Below are 16502 nucleotides of genomic sequence, written 5' to 3'. Positions count from 1 at the left end.
TTTAGATTTAAGCCATTCATCCAGTCAAGTTTTATTCATCTCTTTTTTGAAAAGAACTGAACTTCCTTTTTTTTGGTAGGTTGCTGTTTTCAATACGTGATTAACTACCGCAGATTAGAGTGGAAAATCATCAGATATTCCCATGTACTCTTCACAGTCCAGCAATGTAGAACAGTAGTTTGTGATTCACCTCTAGAGAAGTTTTACTGCTCATGACAGGTAATTAGTGTCTCTTCAATTCAGTCAATTTCCTAGATAAATATTTAGATCCTAGGAAATGGACTTTAGAAAAAAATTCATAGGTCTACGAAGCTGAAAGCAGCAGTTAAAATACCCTATGAATAAAAAGGGGAAAGAAAACTAATCAATTCCTAGCCAAGGGCAACCAAAAAAAGTAGATGCCCAACACCTCATGTTACTATAAAATTATGGGTAAATCTAAAAGTTAGTATCATTATTTTCTACACATGATATTTGTCTCATAAGACCAGAGGTACCCAGCTTAAAAAGAATTAAAACCTTATCTTTTAAGGACAAGAACTGATTTTGAACACTGAAACAGCTGCCTGTAGTGCATCAGAGCCCAGGTACCATTAGCAGCACACAAGGAGCTTCTGTCTTTAATTCCAGGAAAGACTGATTAAAAATCCAATTAGACCATGCAGTCAAAAGTTTTAGGGCAGGCCTGCACCTGCATAAATCTTTTTCTGCTCCTCAGTATGCAAATACACACAGGAAGTTATTTTCTGAAATACAGTGACTGTTCTATTTACAAAGCAGTGCCTGTGATCCCCATGAAATGCATTGATTTCCTTCATTCCTTACAGGAATGTTTGCACACAGGAAACTACAGCAGCACAGATTTGTTACTAAATGCTTCCCACAAACTTTGTACTTCAATTCAAGATCTTCTTTTGCTGCTCTTGGGGAAAAATACAGAATGAGTGTCCAGCAATTTTTTTTTCTTAAGCAGTGAACTAAAATTGAAAACTGTCTTACATATTTAATTCCCTAGGCCAAAGCAGGTTTTTTAATATCCACAAAGAAAACAGCAGAAGGAGGTGGATCACCTATGATGAATTTCAACCAAAACTACCATTACATCCAAAATCTTTTTACATTTTGTTTTTTATACTTTTATCTATTTCATGGGCAATATTTACCTATAGTGCATCACTTCCCAATTTACAGGGAATGCAATTTTCTGTTTCCCAGTATTAATGCCACAGTGATGGAAGGAAAGTGTATCATGGCACAGGGACCCTAAAGGTTTTAAATTAATAAAAGCCAACTGAAAGAACAGTGGAAGAGCCAGATACTGTCTATGGATGAAAGAATGGCAGCTGCACGCCAGCAGACAATAATAAGAAGTGCTTATCAGGGATAGACAGCTGTCTTTTTCATAAGCATGCCACACTGTATTGCTCTATGCTGAAAATTCAAATGTTATCTGGTACGCCCAGCATTTCTGAAAACAAACATCTCATCCAATTGTCCTGAAAAAGACTCTTCACCTTAAAGTCTTTTCAGAGTTCTGCAAAGCAAGAGAGAAATGCTACAAAGAATACCTACCATGGAAACTTTAGGCTCCAGTAATTTATCACCTGGGACCTCCATCCATGTCATTTCTATGGCTTCAGGATCACCTGGAGAGCAAGGGGTGAATAACTCTACCATCATATTTGGATTAGACACTGATGGTCCTTTTACCTAAAAATAAGAAAACACTCAGTTTATAGGAGTTATTATTTTAAAGACAGAAACCAGAAGCTGAACAGCACCCTAAGCAAAAACATTCCTTGATTTTATGCAGATGCCTTACCCATTGGGAAGACATGTCCTGAAAAAGTGAAATTGTATAAGTGTACTGGTATTATTCACCTTGAAAACAAGCAGATGTGGCCAGATACTTAAATTCACATCAGGTCAAATCCCAGAAGCCATGTCCTCTTAAGACTGAGGATTTCTGTGGAAAACTGACATGCCAGGAAATCTGCATGGTGAAGACCACCCTTCCTGGTCCCTGGTCACATTAGGAGTTCATTCATCACGGTTAACAGCTCTCTAAAAGCTTTCCAGTCGGTGCTTTTCGCGCTGACATCCCGCGTTTCAAAGCTCCCAGCACCTTTCCCAACACCACCTGAGCAGCGCTCCGCAGAAAACAGCGCCACTTAGCGGGAGAACAAAAAATCCCTTTTTTCCCCGGCTAGACAGATGGACAGACCCAAAAAAGCTGCAGCAGGCGTCTGCTCCCTTTCTACAGTACACTCCCTGGTACCAATGATTTTGCCCTCCCTTGGTGTACCTGAAGCACCACACACCCACAGGAACTCAGAGCATATGCAGAGGACAACACAGTAACTGGCTATTTTTGACAAAACTAGCTTTGCTATTCCAAACTGCACGTAGAGCAAGATGCTGGAGAGCTGATTGTAATATTCAAAATGTACTCTGACAAACCTGCATTATCACATACGGATAGGGCAAGGAAGGCAAGGAAGGGTTTACAGTTAATTACTGACAACTGAGGAAAGCTCTGCCAAACTGAGGGTAGCCGTCTGTTATGATGCAAATAGTAACTCTAAGATTTTGCATATAAAAATATGAAATAACATCCAATTAAAGCATTAACAACACAAGTTTAATCAGCTTGGCTTATGTCAGATGTCAGAGCCTTAAAATTATTGCAGTTGTGGGTTTTTCCCTTTTTTTATATTTTTTGAGCAAAAATAGGTAAGATGCAAGAAGTCCTTTTGGGTTATTCTGCAAACTGTGACAACTGAGGTTATTTCATTGCTCCATGGCAAGCTGAAACATGCCTCAGATTGTTCCAAATTTGAACAAAACGCTAAAAGCTAACAGCCCTTTAGTCAGAAATGCCATTGTCACTTAAAGTCAACAATAAACAAGTATTTCAGACATCACTGCTTAAGGGAGGGAAGCATCTAGAAGATCCTGGATGTATCAAAATAACTGCTTATTTATCAACAAATACAGCTTACATCACATTGTTACTGTGAGTTGTCCCCAGAAGTTAAAACTTACTGTCCTCTCATATTTTGTACCCTACTGGATTTAAGTGTGTCTTTCTCTCTGAATCTTAGGCTGAATGAGATCATTGGAAGAAACTAAATCGAAAAAAAGAGCCTATCTTCAAAGTGAGTGTAACTGTTCAGTTCAGAGCCCTTAACCCTTTTATGTCAGGTTGAGTGACTCCTAAAAAAACTATAATTGTAACTGAGATGACAAAGAGTTGCTGCCAACACAACATACATGGTACTTGACAGTTTAGGATCTAAAATTTTTCCTACAACACCTGCTCTTTTAAGAAGCAAAAAATTTAAGCTTCTTTTTACAGCAATTAGCACCTCTGCAGAATTTCCTGACCCACCTTCACCCAAGATACATGAATTTCTGTAAAAATCAAACTTTGCACTAAAAATATTAACAAAACCCACTTTTAGTCTGGGTCTACTTTAAAATGCACTACACAGGAAAAATAAAGTTTTATTTAACTGATACATGTGTTGTATGTATTTTAGACACTGTTTAAAGCCATTGATATTATTACTCTTGTTTTAAAAATTCATTTAAGAATTTAACAGTTTGTAGGGAACAATTAGTTTGACTGAACAAGGCCCATCTGTGTAAATTCTCCAGGGGAATGACATTCCCAGATTTAATGGATTTAGACTGGTGGTAAAGAATGCCAATTGGTTCTTGCACAGATAAAGTTTCTGAGATCTAAATATTGTGCACAGCATGTAGAGGCAACTGGAAAATAAGCCAAACAATATAGTTTGAATAGGCTCTTCAGTGTACACCTAAATAAGAGTAAAGTGGTTTTTACATTACAGCAGTGTAAATGAAACACAGACCTTGCTCAGTTGTGTTGCATCTTTATTACTGTCACAAGTAACACTGATTCAATGTTTCTACCAGAACTCTACAAGAACCTTAATTTTTCACTTTGAAAAATACACCAAGTAAACAGAATGTGCTTAAGTGTAATCCATCTGTTCTCAAGTGGATGAGGGATACATTTCTTTTTCGGCATGTTAAGAACCACTTAACTTGAAATAGAAAAAGAGCACTTCTGTAACATTGCCATTTAAATCAAACTGCAAACTGAATGCTTTTAACACTCTCTAGAGACATTCAGAGTCAGAGCATGAATATTCAGAAATTAGCTCTACCAGACTTATGGCAGGACTAGGGGGTCTATGGGGGAAGGAAGAACAGCTCTCCCCAGTCAATTCCAGTCAATAAAAGGAATATTCATAAGCATGCAGTATTATCCAAAACCAAACTCAATTTATTTGCAAGGAATTTTCAAATTAAGACTGTTCTCACGGAAGAAATAACTTGAAAAATTTTGATTCCTACTTACTTTTTTAAAGTGAGTTGCCGATTGCACTTTTCTAACAGGCTGCATCAATGCATCTCGGACTATGATGCTTATATCTGCACCAGAATAGCCATCAGTTCTCTTCCCAAGCTCTCGATAATTCGATTCTGTTAGTTCATTTGGAGTTGACCCAAGGTGAAGTTTGAACATTGCAGCCCTAGCATGGTCTTCAGGTAAAGGAATATAAATACGCTTCTCAAACCTGGTTTAAAAAAGAAAAAACCAAAATGTTCCCAAGATGACAGCTCACGCAGGTGCACAGTGGAAAGAGCTCATGCAAATGAGTTTGCTCCTAACAGTATTAGAAAGAAGCAGTTTCAGTACAACAAACCTTTAAATAAAAAATCTGAGGCAAATATTCAGCAGCCTGTTCTCATAAATAATACTTTAATTAGTATAAGCCAACATCCAAAATATAACAACTGCTTCCTTTACATTATAAAAACCTTCTCTTCAGACCAACGTTTTTCCAGCAGAGTTTGAGTCTTAAAAGAAAAAACAGAGAGGAAGAAGTCTGTAAGTGTGGATGTGTATTTGAACAGATTTCACACTCAAAGAAAGAACTGCCTGATAACAAATTGATGGAACAACTTTCTACAGTCTCCAACTAAATTAAGAAAAAACACCCTAGATGGAAGTAAATCTGAAGTAATTCTAAAGAAAACATTCCTAACTGCAGCTCCTCCTTTGATGCAGCATCTGTTCTCAGAGTGGAGATTACATCTCACCACCAAACTAAGAGCAACTCCAAATTCTGTTGAACACAACCAGATACACATGAGAAAGTGGCCCAAGTCCACGAAAAACTAATTTTATTACAGCCATTGTTGTACAAGCTCCTTTAGTTCTTGTGGGCAAGAGCTAGAGAACTTGCATGTTGCTGAGAAAAAGAAAATGGTTTGGGTTGAGATGGATCATCTAGTTCCAACCCCACTGCCATGCGCAGGGACACCTTCCACAAGACCAGACTCAAAGCCCCATCCAACCTGGCCTTGAATACTTCCAATGATGGGACATCCACAACTTCTCTGGGCAACCTGTGCCAGTGTCTCACTACCCTCTTCATAAAAAATTTCTTCCTTATGCCCAATTTAAAACTATCCTCTTCAATTCTGGACAACTGCCTCCTGTCCTGGCACTACAGGCCTGGGAAAAAAACACAAGGAACATCTCTCCACCTTTCTAATAAGCTCCCTTTATATACTGAAAGACCACAATAAGGTTTCTCTGGATCCTTCTCTTCTCCAGGCTGAACAGCCCCCACTCTTATAGCTTGCCTTTAGAGGAAAGGCGTTCTGGTCATTTTCATGGCCCCTGACCAAAGCTGGAATTTCAAGAATGACTTGAAATTTTCAGCAACACCTTCACCTCTAAATCTGGCTCACACAACACTAGTCATACAGATGGGAAGTGACATCTGGTGGCCACCTGGTCCAGCCTCAAATTGAATCAAAGTAAGGCCAGTTCGAATTAAGTATATAAATAAAAGTCAGTGTCAGTCACAAAAAAAAAAAATCAATGATTCTTTAACCTACAAAAATGGCCATCATCCAAGCTGTGTCCTCATCATAACACATTCCTATTTGTCACATAACTATGTCTGTCCTCTGCTTGCTCTGCAGCTCAGAGAAAGATACAGCTAATCAGGTACAGGCATGGAAGCCCTTTATCTGCAAGAGAGCAGTTAAAAATCACAAGTTGTGACTGGCCAGTAGAAAAACATGGTGCTTCTGTGTAAGGTCTTTCATTTCCATGAAAGAACTCAAGCTACTCACCAATTTGTTAACAGCTGAAAATGAAAGCTCTACCCACTCTTGCCCTTCTGAGTGTATTTTCTAACTTGTCCCCCAAGTCTGCCAGAAAACCAAAAAGCAAGCAGAAAACTCGTCTTTTCCTTCAAGCACAATCATCTAACAAGAAATCAAATAAACTACAGGACCAATATAAGAGTGAACAACTTACCTCTCTCTAAAAGGGCAAGTGGTTATTATTTTGGCTAAGTCCACTTCATGGTATTGAGTTGCAGAACATTAACCATGTCTGCAAACATGAGCTGGATGAACACCTCAAGTACTCTCTGGCTGAAGGCTCACACCAGCTGTGAATTTCACACCGTGAAAACAATGCCGTCATACCTTCTCCTGATAGCAGAATCCAAAACCCAGGGTATGTTTGTTGCTCCTAAGACCAAGATTCCTTCATTGTCAACACCAACCCCTATATTAGGGCAGAAATAATTTCACTATTTAGATTATAAACACAGACTGTTTAAAAAAGTAATGAAAATTTAACACAGTGGAACTGCAGATATTTTCTCATGCAAGGTACACTTCAAATACATATCTTAATTTCTCTGTCTGATTTTGAAAACCAAATAAACTTACCTTGCATCTGGACTAGAAATTCTGTTTTTATCCGTCTAGCAGCCTCGCTTTCATTTTCACTTCTTGACCCGCAGAGGGAATCTATCTCATCAATGAAAATGATAGAGGGTTTGTTTTCTCTGGCAAGCTGGAACAAGTTTTTCACTAATCTTAAAGAAGGAAACAGCTTCAGTTATATTAATGATTACAACAGTAGAAACACATAACTTCCAGTTGTGACACAGTCATTTCCTCTAGCGAAAGCAAGAGGAAATTAACATAAAGCTACTCTAAGACACAACATTCTTCCCACTCCAAGACTCAGTATTATACTGAGTGAGAGAGTCCAGCATAATGAGAAAAAAATTAGAGTGCTCCAGGCCCAGTTTTGCAAGAAAAAGCCCTTTTTCAGTTTACACTTCTACATGGCAGCCTCAACTATAGAAAACCAACACTCTAGAAAGATTCCAAAGAACAAGGCTTTCTCTTAACATTTCTAACTTAAATTAATTCTAGAGATTCTGTAAGAAATAACATGAATCTTTATGTTATACAACTTTACTTACTAGATCATTTTTATATGACAAGAAACATTGGTTTGCAAAACAAACAAAACAGCCTAAAACAAACACCAAAATACTCCTAGCCATCTTGCCATCTCTCATGAACACATTTTACTAGGTTAAAAAATAAAAATAAATAGGAACATGTTGGGAAATTCTTCATATTACAGCACTAAATCTCAGGCAACAGTCTCAAATAAAGTCAAACATAAAATTTAATGCCAAGCTAGTCTCCCGTTCTGTATTCCTTTTGCAACAGAAGAAAAGCAGCTTAAGGTTTCCAGCTTTCTGGGGAAAAAAATAAGTAAGTTCAAACACTTTATCTAATAGTCTTTCTTCCTCATTCTATCAACTTTAAATAGCATTGCTCAGTTGTCCAACACTTCAAACTATTAAAGCATGGTTGTGACAAGTATGCTTATCATTGTATGAAAATCCTTTCTATGTAAACCCAGAGCTTTTTATTAATTCAGGAAATCTTTTTTGGAAGACTAGATGGACAAATTCCTAGGCTTCTAGACTGCAGCCAACATGTCATTCCTGGTCTTCTGGCTTCCTGTTCTTCTTCACATATCACACAGTAACAAATGAAGAGTTTGAACCGGGACCCATAAAATTGCCTTTCATGGCTGCTCTTGTCCTTCAACCTATTTTTGCAAGTATCTTATGTCTTTCAGATTTTATTTGAAATTGGGATGAAGAAAAAGCCCACCTCCATGTAGACAAAGAAATGCCACATAGCTACTAGGACAGATGAGTGGGAAGATGCCAAGAAGCAAAGTAACCCAGCACATGAAACTGACACAGTGTACAATCACAGCTGAATTCAGAAGGGAAATGAGCTTTGTGGTGCTCCCAAAATCTTTCTGAGTAGGTTTAAAAAACTATCTTGAGCACTGAAGATAGTTTTTCAAAATGCAGCACATGATGGTATCTTTACATGGCACCACAACATGAAGCACAGAAACACCTGTAGTTTGTTTTTAAAAAGACTAGACCATTCCCTCAAATTCTTTACAGCGACTTATCTCACTCTATATTAATTTCTTCTTGACAATGTTTTCCTGGGCCTCTGGCAACTCAAACTTACTTTTCACTTTCACCTAACCACTTTGAGACAAGGTCAGATGAAGATACTGAGAAGAAGGTAGAGTTGTTTGCTTCTGTCGCCACAGCTTTTGCTAAGTAAGACTTTCCTGTTCCTGGTGGTCCGAATAGGAGAATCCCTCTCCAGGGTGTTCTCTTGCCTGCAATACAGAAACCAGCAGTCTTCAAAATATTACAGAAACACTGAAGCTATTTTCAGATTATGCTCCTCTAGAGTGCTCAGAGGTTTTCCACATCCACCCATGAAACTTCTGTCAGATATATCACAATCTCTTTGCTGAGAGCTCAGCTTGAGTCTCTGATACAATGGCATAAACACTTCACAGGCCCCAATGTCAGTCCTGAATGGCCAATAGTAAATAAATGCTGTAATCCTGACCTGTAAACAGGTGTGGAAATTTAATGGGCAGGATGACTGCTTCTTTAAGTGCTTCTTTGGCACCTTCAAGGCCAGCAACATCACTCCATTTGACATTTGGTCGCTCCATAACAATTGCTCCTGTAAGAAAAGGTTGTCTAAGTTAGCGATGCACATAACTCTTCACAACTACAATAAATTCCATTTGGTGAAAAAAAATCTATGCCCATGTCTATGCTGAATAAAAACAAGGCCTTTCTAAGATGATAGAAACACCAGATTTCATTAGTCAAATGGATGTTATTTTTACAAAAATCTGTCACATTGTTTTACCACAATAAACCATGGATGAATAGAATATTAATGAGTTAGTAGAAGTCCTGGCACCATCTCCTCACTAAACCACCACTGCACTTCCCAGAAGATTTGAAATGTCATTTTAAACAACCTAGCTGCACTGGCTCAGGATTTTTAAGATTCTCCAGCAGATGAAGTACCTTATTTGATATCTCCAGATGTGCAGCAAACAAATAGATGATTTAATGGAAAAGAGGTTTGAGAGCTAGGGCTGAGAGCATCAGAAAGGTTATATGGATTCTCCTTAGCTGCAGAAGTATTTTCTTAGTCAAGGCACATTCTCTCAAAGTTGAACACCAAGTCTCATCTTCCTCAACCAATGAGTTCAGTCAAGTGAGCTATAATTTAGCCTTCTCTTCAGACTGGTTAGTCTGACATGCTAAAAATTTTGTCTTAACTACTTCTAGATGGGAAAACCTGGAACTCAGGTAGTAATAGATTATTAGATCTAAAATATTACATCTTGTAATCCTAGCCACTACTTCCACTATCTGAGGTCAGATTCATGTGGGAAGAAATAAAGTCTTTATAATGAGAGACAGGATCAGAGTTCAGTGCTCATCAACTTTCTGTTACTTTTAAAAACCAGGAAACTGTCCCTTGTAACTGTGCATAGGTTTAAATAAATGCGCAGAGAAGTAGAAAAAGCATGGCAGTTTCCAAATGTGATCCAACAGCTCCTGAAATTACACAGGCACAAGATCTGGTAAATGCATTTGATCTTTGTTACTCTGAAAAACAGAAGAACAATGAGGTTTCTTCAGCTCTATAAGCACCTTCTGGTAGGGAAGCTCTGAACAGTTTTTCATAATTAAAGAGAAATAAATATCAAAAAAGCCTCCTTTTTACTGCACACAAAAATGCTGGCAGCTGCTACACATTGCTTCACTGTGTTTTGTAGTTGAGTTCAAAAACCCAAACTATGCTACTGAGCAGGGAGAGTATCATCACTGCATATGAGAAAATGCTGCCTGTTATTATAAATGGGCAAGAATCCATGTTTTTTAACTCCTAAACATGAATACAAGTCTGTTTGTGAAAACAGTCCTGCTTACACTAGTAAGTAAATACACTAAGTATTTGTATTATCATTTCCTTAGCCTCTAGGCAATACTCTAATGCACTTCAAAGTAAAAATACTGATTCAGTTTAGCCAATAGCTACCTGGGATTTTGCAACTTCTGTTGGAAAATGCTAGTTTGATAGCTGATACAATTTTAACATGAAGCACAGGGTACAGGAGATACAATTCAATATAGTGACTGTATAAGTTCATGGCATGCAAGTCCTTTTACTTCCATAAAGACTATGCTTTTGCATGTGAAGACTACATACTATTTGAGCCACTTACAGACGTTAGGTTAATCCACAACATTCAGATGGCAGAAGTATAGGAACTTGCTTGACTGAAATCACCCCTATTTAAAAAAAAGGATGCTTCAAATTACCTTGAAGTTGATTCTGTAGCTTCTTTTTTTCAGGGTCCTCTGATTCTCCTTCTCCATCGCTGTCGTTCCTGATTTGGAAACAAAATATTGAAATATAATTAGAGAAACTGCTCTCTTAGGATAAAAATCAGAATGCAAACAGCAGAAAACCCACCAGGCTGAAGAATGAAAGAAATGCTGAGATGCTTTCAGACCTCTACTGGCTTACTTGACTGTAGAAAAGTAGAAGCACACCTTACTACAATTTCTTCCCAATTCGCCCTCCTTTGCCATTTCAACTTCCTTTTACGGGTCTGAGCCCTCTAGCACACTTCTGCATGCTTTGAGCCAGCCTTAAGGAAACAGAGCCTTTATATCCAGCAACACAGAAGTGCTACAATGGTTTGTTCATAGACATTGGCACTTGTCCTCCATCTTGCAACACGACTTGGCCAATTCCATCTAGTACTACGAAACCCCCATCTTATCAGAGCAAAGTAAACTGGAAGTTAAATAAGGAAAAGAGACTAGATAGTGAACCACTGGAGTGGAGGTCATGAAAATATGTGTAGCCTCTGTGGTATTACTATTTCCTTCTATTATAAATAAGAAGAACACAGTACAGCTCAAAAAATAAAACTCATGAGATGAGAAGACAGTGGAAAAGACTGGAAATCTGGTGAAGTTTTAAGAGACAACTGAGCAACTTTAGATGTTCAGGACTGCTAAAAGGGCAGTCCCACCAGAAGGTATCACCCTGAATCCTTCTTCTCTTCTATCCCACAAAGGCAATAGCAAATACAAAAGAGGCTGGGCTTGTTTGGGTAGCTGTGCTTGTTCAACTCTCTGACATGCAAAGTGAAAAACATATCTAAGAGAAGGGAAGCAGTGGAGAGACCAGGCAGCAGCAACACGTTAGAGGGATTCAGTCCACCTTACAGAACTTTACCCTACATAGGGCTTTTCATCTCGTATCAAGTGTGAGACAGATCAAGCTCAGTAACCCCAGTAATCATCACTCTGCAACTATGTTCTAGTTAGTAAGTATTTAAATGCAGAAAAACTTTAAAGGTCATCAGGCTCACTGCCATTATATCCAATAATCATTGGATTCACCTGTTAGTCTGCAGCAGCTTTCATTCTTGAGTGAATTTCCTATGCAAATGCTCACATTTTAGTAAACAAGCACAGAAATACTTGTGATGGTAATTCATGTTATTTTTACTAGCCCACTGTATTTCAGCATTAGCAGTCATCTGAAGCATTTCAAAAACACAAGCTAAAATGATCTTTGAATAGCTGAAGTTTAGAATAAGCTGAGTTCAGAAAGTATTTTGCTTTACCTTCTCTGAAAACATACCCTTTTCCATCAGTAGGACCAGACCCAGACTCTTTAACTGGTTTTGGTGCAGTTTTTTCTCTCTTTTTCAGATATTCTTTCAGCTTTTCTGCTCGGTCCAAGTATTCTGTACATTTTGCTCTAATGCTTTGTTTTGCTTTATCACCCTGTGCTTCATCTAAGAGTTTGAAGAGAAACAATTTGTTAACAGCAAAACACATGTGCATCAATCAAAAAACCAAGACTAAAAATCTGTCTTCTATGTCTCTTATCAATTACCTTTCTCAGGCCTTACCACATAACCTAACATCTCAACTACTTATTTTACACCTTGGAAAGAAGTGACCAGAAGGATGTCTTCATGTAACAGAAATCCAATATACACCTGAACGTTGCCTTGGCTTAGAATTTGACTCCAAAGGATTAAGGACAACAGCCCTGCAAGCTTTTCTGTCAGCCTTTTAAGCTGCTAGACATTGCCTTAATAACTGCTTTTCTAAAATAGCTAATCAAGAAGCTGCTTGTGCCAGGCAATTTTTATTTAGAAGCATACTTGATTCTTCCATAGGCTGCTAATTTTAAAAGACACATTACATAAAACATCTGAAAGAGTTCGGTGTGTTTCAATAGCCACACTGTTCTCATCGCCACTATTACAGTATTTAAATTGACAATCAAAATTTAACATTGGGCTTATGTTTCAAGTTACCAGAAGTACATCAATATTGTTAAATGCACAGAAAATTATATTCTGAGAAAGCTTGTATGATTTAAAAGAATGGGAAGCAATAAACACAGATTATCCTAATAATAAAGGACTATAAAGAAAACAATATTTTTTTCAAATCATGGAGATCTGCAAGTGTACTTTTGTCAGGCAAGCAACCCTAGCCCACTTACATTAGGGCTGTACCTACATTAAGAAAGCCCACTCCTTGCATACAAACACTGAACATGGCACAAAAGGTACACAGAAGTGTGAAAAGGCATAAAATAATGAGAATATGAAAACTGAAGAAAAATTGTTACATACAAGTCCATCTCGTACATATTTTTGGCCAAGATGAACATCAAGACTATGACATTAAGGTATAAAAAATGTCAGCAGAGAGGCTGTAGAAAGGCAAGCAGCATGAATTAAAGGAGCAAAAACCACTCTGCAGATACAGCAAAGACTTCATGTGCAACATGGTTTTCAGCACAACAGAAATACAGGGATCCCTGTACTTATTGTCATATTTCCTCGTGCAGTGGCCAGCTGAAACACTGCTACAAAAGTCCAGAGGAGACCCAGCAAACACCTGCCTCCTGTCTTAAAAAAACCTAAAACAAAACACAAGTAAAAAATAATCTGATTTCTTACAAGAATGGAGCAAGCACACAACACAGTAAAGGCAAAAGCTGCAAAATATATTACCTCAGTCAAACTACAACTAGCGAGTATCAACTGTTGGTGAGAGCAAAAATTTAAATACTGATGTCAACATAAGAGATTACTCTTGTGCAATCTGACTACTAAACTCTACTTAATCACCTAATACATTACACTTACATTTAACAACGTGGAGAAAATACTGCACAGCATGTTGGTACAAGCGGAAGGCTTCCTCATAGTTTCCTACTTTGTCTTCTTGTGCTGCCTTGCTAGCAAGGTCTATTGCTTTCTGTAACACAAACAAATCATTAATTTCTGTGCAAGAGCATCTTCCATGACCAGAGACCATTTAAACTGTTACTGTTCTTTCATGGCCAGTTTTTCCTGCTCTTCAGCATTTACCCCCTCAAAGTTGGAGGCAATTGATTGTCTCAGGTGGTGTTCTGTACATGACACAGTATTTCCATCCTTTTCTGAACAGCAGAATTAACAAACTGCTGAAATTTACTAGCACACAAAAAAGTGCAAGTGAGAAAGACAAGTTTCTGTGTACTAAGCTGAAACTACTACTATTTTGTCTATGCAGTTTTTCTTACCAATCTCTTGCATTTATTATGGAAAGATTTGGAAATCCATTATAAGGCTTGGCATTTTTTTATAACAGACCTAGACAATTTGAACTATGATAAATATGTGCTGTTTAAGGCATGGTTTAGTGGTGCACTTGACAGGGCTGGGTTAACAGTTGGACTCAGTCTTTTCCAACCTAAACCATTCTATGATTCTAAGACTGATGACATCAATAAACCCTGTAAACAGCAAAGTCAATACAGGAAGTACTTGATTACAATCACTGAAACTAGCACTACCACTCTTCAACCATTATGCTGGGAGACATCTTCGAAGACTACTTGTTTGGCTTCTCTAGAAGGGTTTAGGTTCTCGATATCCCAGTGAGAAATTCTAACCATCATTCCAGTGGGAGAAGAGGAAAAAACCTCCCAAAACAGACAGAGAACATATCCAAATCTCAAGCTTCAAAGAGTTTGTGAGAAGCTATGAACGGATTTTTAATTTGTTCAGCTAGTTTCAAATAAATCTGACTGTGATCTAAGCCACTGTACTGCACACACTGCCCTGCAGATTTACTGGTATTGCCGCTATTCCATTGCTCTTAAGTGCTTATTACTTTTTATTACACTTTCCTCCTTGGAATGCCATACCACTTGAAGACAATTAAAACTGTCATTTTGACCACTGGTTCACCTAAGTTAAAAAGGAGCAGTTGGTCAAAGCTAACCAACACCAACAAAATCTTCTATAGTCCCTCACCTACTTTTTCCCATGCGGTTCCTTCTCCTAAGCATTGTTGGTATGCTCAGGATGATTATGTAATGTCAGGGAGCAGGGCTGAGGGCTTGAACTGCAGCAAAAAGTTTCCATTAGACATTTCACTACAGATACTCTTGCCACTATCCAGACACTCTACTGTGTTTCAGGCAGAACAAAGCTAGTAAACAATAGTAATGAAAAAAACAGCAAAATATTGCATTCTATTGTTTTGTGTTGCTGTCTTGGAGGCAAAGATCATCTCAACAGATCTACCTGAAATCAAAGGTATTTAAAAACAATGAACTAATTAAACAGACCCTGTGGCTCTGTTGTGGAAAGTGTTGGAGCACAGTAAGTATCTGTTTCTTCAGAACAGAACTGAAGCCTTTCCTTTTTGGAGAGGCCAGGAGCTGATGAGCAATTTCCCTGGTATGAATGGACAGCTGCCTCCTTGCTGCCCAGTTTGTGCTGACTCTCTTAGGCACCTCTGTGCACCATTCAAATCCAGCAACAGAGCAAAAATTAACTGCTCAGAAAGTTCTTAAGTCCTGTCAGTGACTTTAATTACCATGGAGCAGCCCAATATCCAGTACAACAAAGACAGTGATACATGTGACACTAATTCCAAAGAATGGCAAGGATCACCTTCTAAAACAGAACTGTGAGAAAACAGGGCACATCGCAGACCTGCTACTCTGAAATAGGTAAAAGTCTGCATCACATATTGCCTGGTTTTGCTATACTCTCGTTTTGTGAACAGCCAATATCTGTTACCTGGCTATTAGATTCTCAGCTCTAATACTTCATTACATCAGCTGCATCTCAGCCTGTTACTGTGAAGAACACCTCTGCTATCAAACAGAAAATCATTATTAGAAAGTTGTATGAACTAGGGCATAGATGACCAGCTCTAACTACCCCTGAGGCACAAACTACGTTATATCAGGCCAGGGGTTTACAGGTTGATGAACATCACCCAAGAAAAGAATGTCAGCTTAAAGAGGTGTCTTTCTTTTCCTGCTCGTTATAGACCCTGTAACATCTCCTTTAACTCTGCCAATGCAAACATCGCACTGCCAGTGTAAACACTGCGTACGGAAATGATCATGGTTCAGACAACCTAGCAGAAAAAAAGGACTGTTCGGAACGCACTTATTTCACTTCGGGCTCTGTTTTGCCGGCAGCCGCAGAAGCGATTGCACAGCCCCAGCCGCGGGTTAACACAAGCGGAACAGCAGAGCAGGCAAGGCTTCCTACAGCCCCAGCAGTCAGTCTCACAGGCAACACAAGCAAACCACACCGCAAGAGGCAACAGCGCTTCCCGGGCGGACATTAGGCCCCTCTGCCCGCGTCCCGCGGGGCTAGTGCCCCCAGGGTCTCCCTTTCCAGGGCCTCCCTTCCCGGGCCCGCCTTCCCAGGCTCTCAGCGCCCGCCGTGTGCGGGCTGACTCTGCGGGGGCTGACCCTGCGGGCTCTGCCTCGCCGCGCCCCCAGCCGAGCCCCCCCGCGCCCCCTCGGCCGCGGCTGCCCTACCCTCCCGGCGGCACGCCAACCCGCGGAGCAGCAGGCACTGGCGCTGCCCGTGCCCCGGCTCCGCCCGCAGTCCCGGCCCGGCCCGGGACACCCCCAGCCCGCTCCTTCCTGGCGCCGCCCCCCGCCCGCCGCCGCTCGCCGGGTCCGCCCCGCCCCGGGCAGGGCCGCCGTGGCTCTACCTGCAGGTTGCCGGTGTTGCCCGCCATGGCGCAGGGGAGGCAGCGGGAGGAGACCGGAGCGGGAGCGGGCCCAGCTCCCGGTGGCGCAGCGCCCCTGCCCCGCCGCCCGCGGAACCGAAACCTCCGCCGCCGCTTCCGCACCGAGCGCCGAGCGCCGCTTCC

At 39.8% G+C, this 16502-nt stretch overlaps 1 protein-coding gene and 1 long non-coding RNA gene across 3 annotated transcripts in view; one reads left to right on the top strand and one right to left on the bottom strand.

Moving 5' to 3' along the window:
* LOC146441610 (uncharacterized) overlaps positions 1 to 1636 on the top strand; it is a 15366-nt gene extending 13730 nt beyond the window's left edge. Inside the window, exons 2-3 of the long non-coding RNA XR_014849986.1 lie at positions 80 to 219; positions 1522 to 1636. This is a non-coding gene — a long non-coding RNA (uncharacterized LOC146441610). The remainder of the gene's footprint in view (positions 1 to 79; positions 220 to 1521) is intronic.
* The window catches only part of VPS4B (vacuolar protein sorting 4 homolog B), a 19035-nt gene extending 2533 nt beyond the window's left edge, over positions 1 to 16502 (bottom strand). Inside the window, exons 1-11 of one of the 2 annotated variants that reach the window (XM_085052062.1) lie at positions 16341 to 16502; positions 13475 to 13586; positions 13150 to 13245; positions 11944 to 12100; positions 10605 to 10672; positions 8821 to 8940; positions 8425 to 8581; positions 6793 to 6941; positions 6544 to 6625; positions 4391 to 4610; positions 1573 to 1710 (exon numbers count right to left, since the gene is read on the bottom strand). In XM_085052062.1, coding sequence (XP_084908188.1) covers positions 1573 to 1710; positions 4391 to 4610; positions 6544 to 6625; positions 6793 to 6941; positions 8425 to 8581; positions 8821 to 8940; positions 10605 to 10672; positions 11944 to 12100; positions 13150 to 13245; positions 13475 to 13586; positions 16341 to 16367 — 1326 coding nt within the window. In that variant the 5' untranslated portion in view covers positions 16368 to 16502. The remainder of the gene's footprint in view (positions 1 to 1572; positions 1711 to 4390; positions 4611 to 6543; positions 6626 to 6792; positions 6942 to 8424; positions 8582 to 8820; positions 8941 to 10604; positions 10673 to 11943; positions 12101 to 13149; positions 13246 to 13474; positions 13587 to 16340) is intronic. The other variant, XM_085052064.1, reaches the window with a different exon arrangement.

The sequence above is a fragment of the Lichenostomus cassidix genome, chromosome 2, assembly GCF_008360975.1.
Source record: "Lichenostomus cassidix isolate B80296 chromosome 2, HeHo_3.0, whole genome shotgun sequence".
NCBI lineage: Eukaryota > Metazoa > Chordata > Aves > Passeriformes > Meliphagidae > Lichenostomus > Lichenostomus cassidix.
This window is presented reverse-complemented; position numbering and strand designations above follow the sequence as displayed.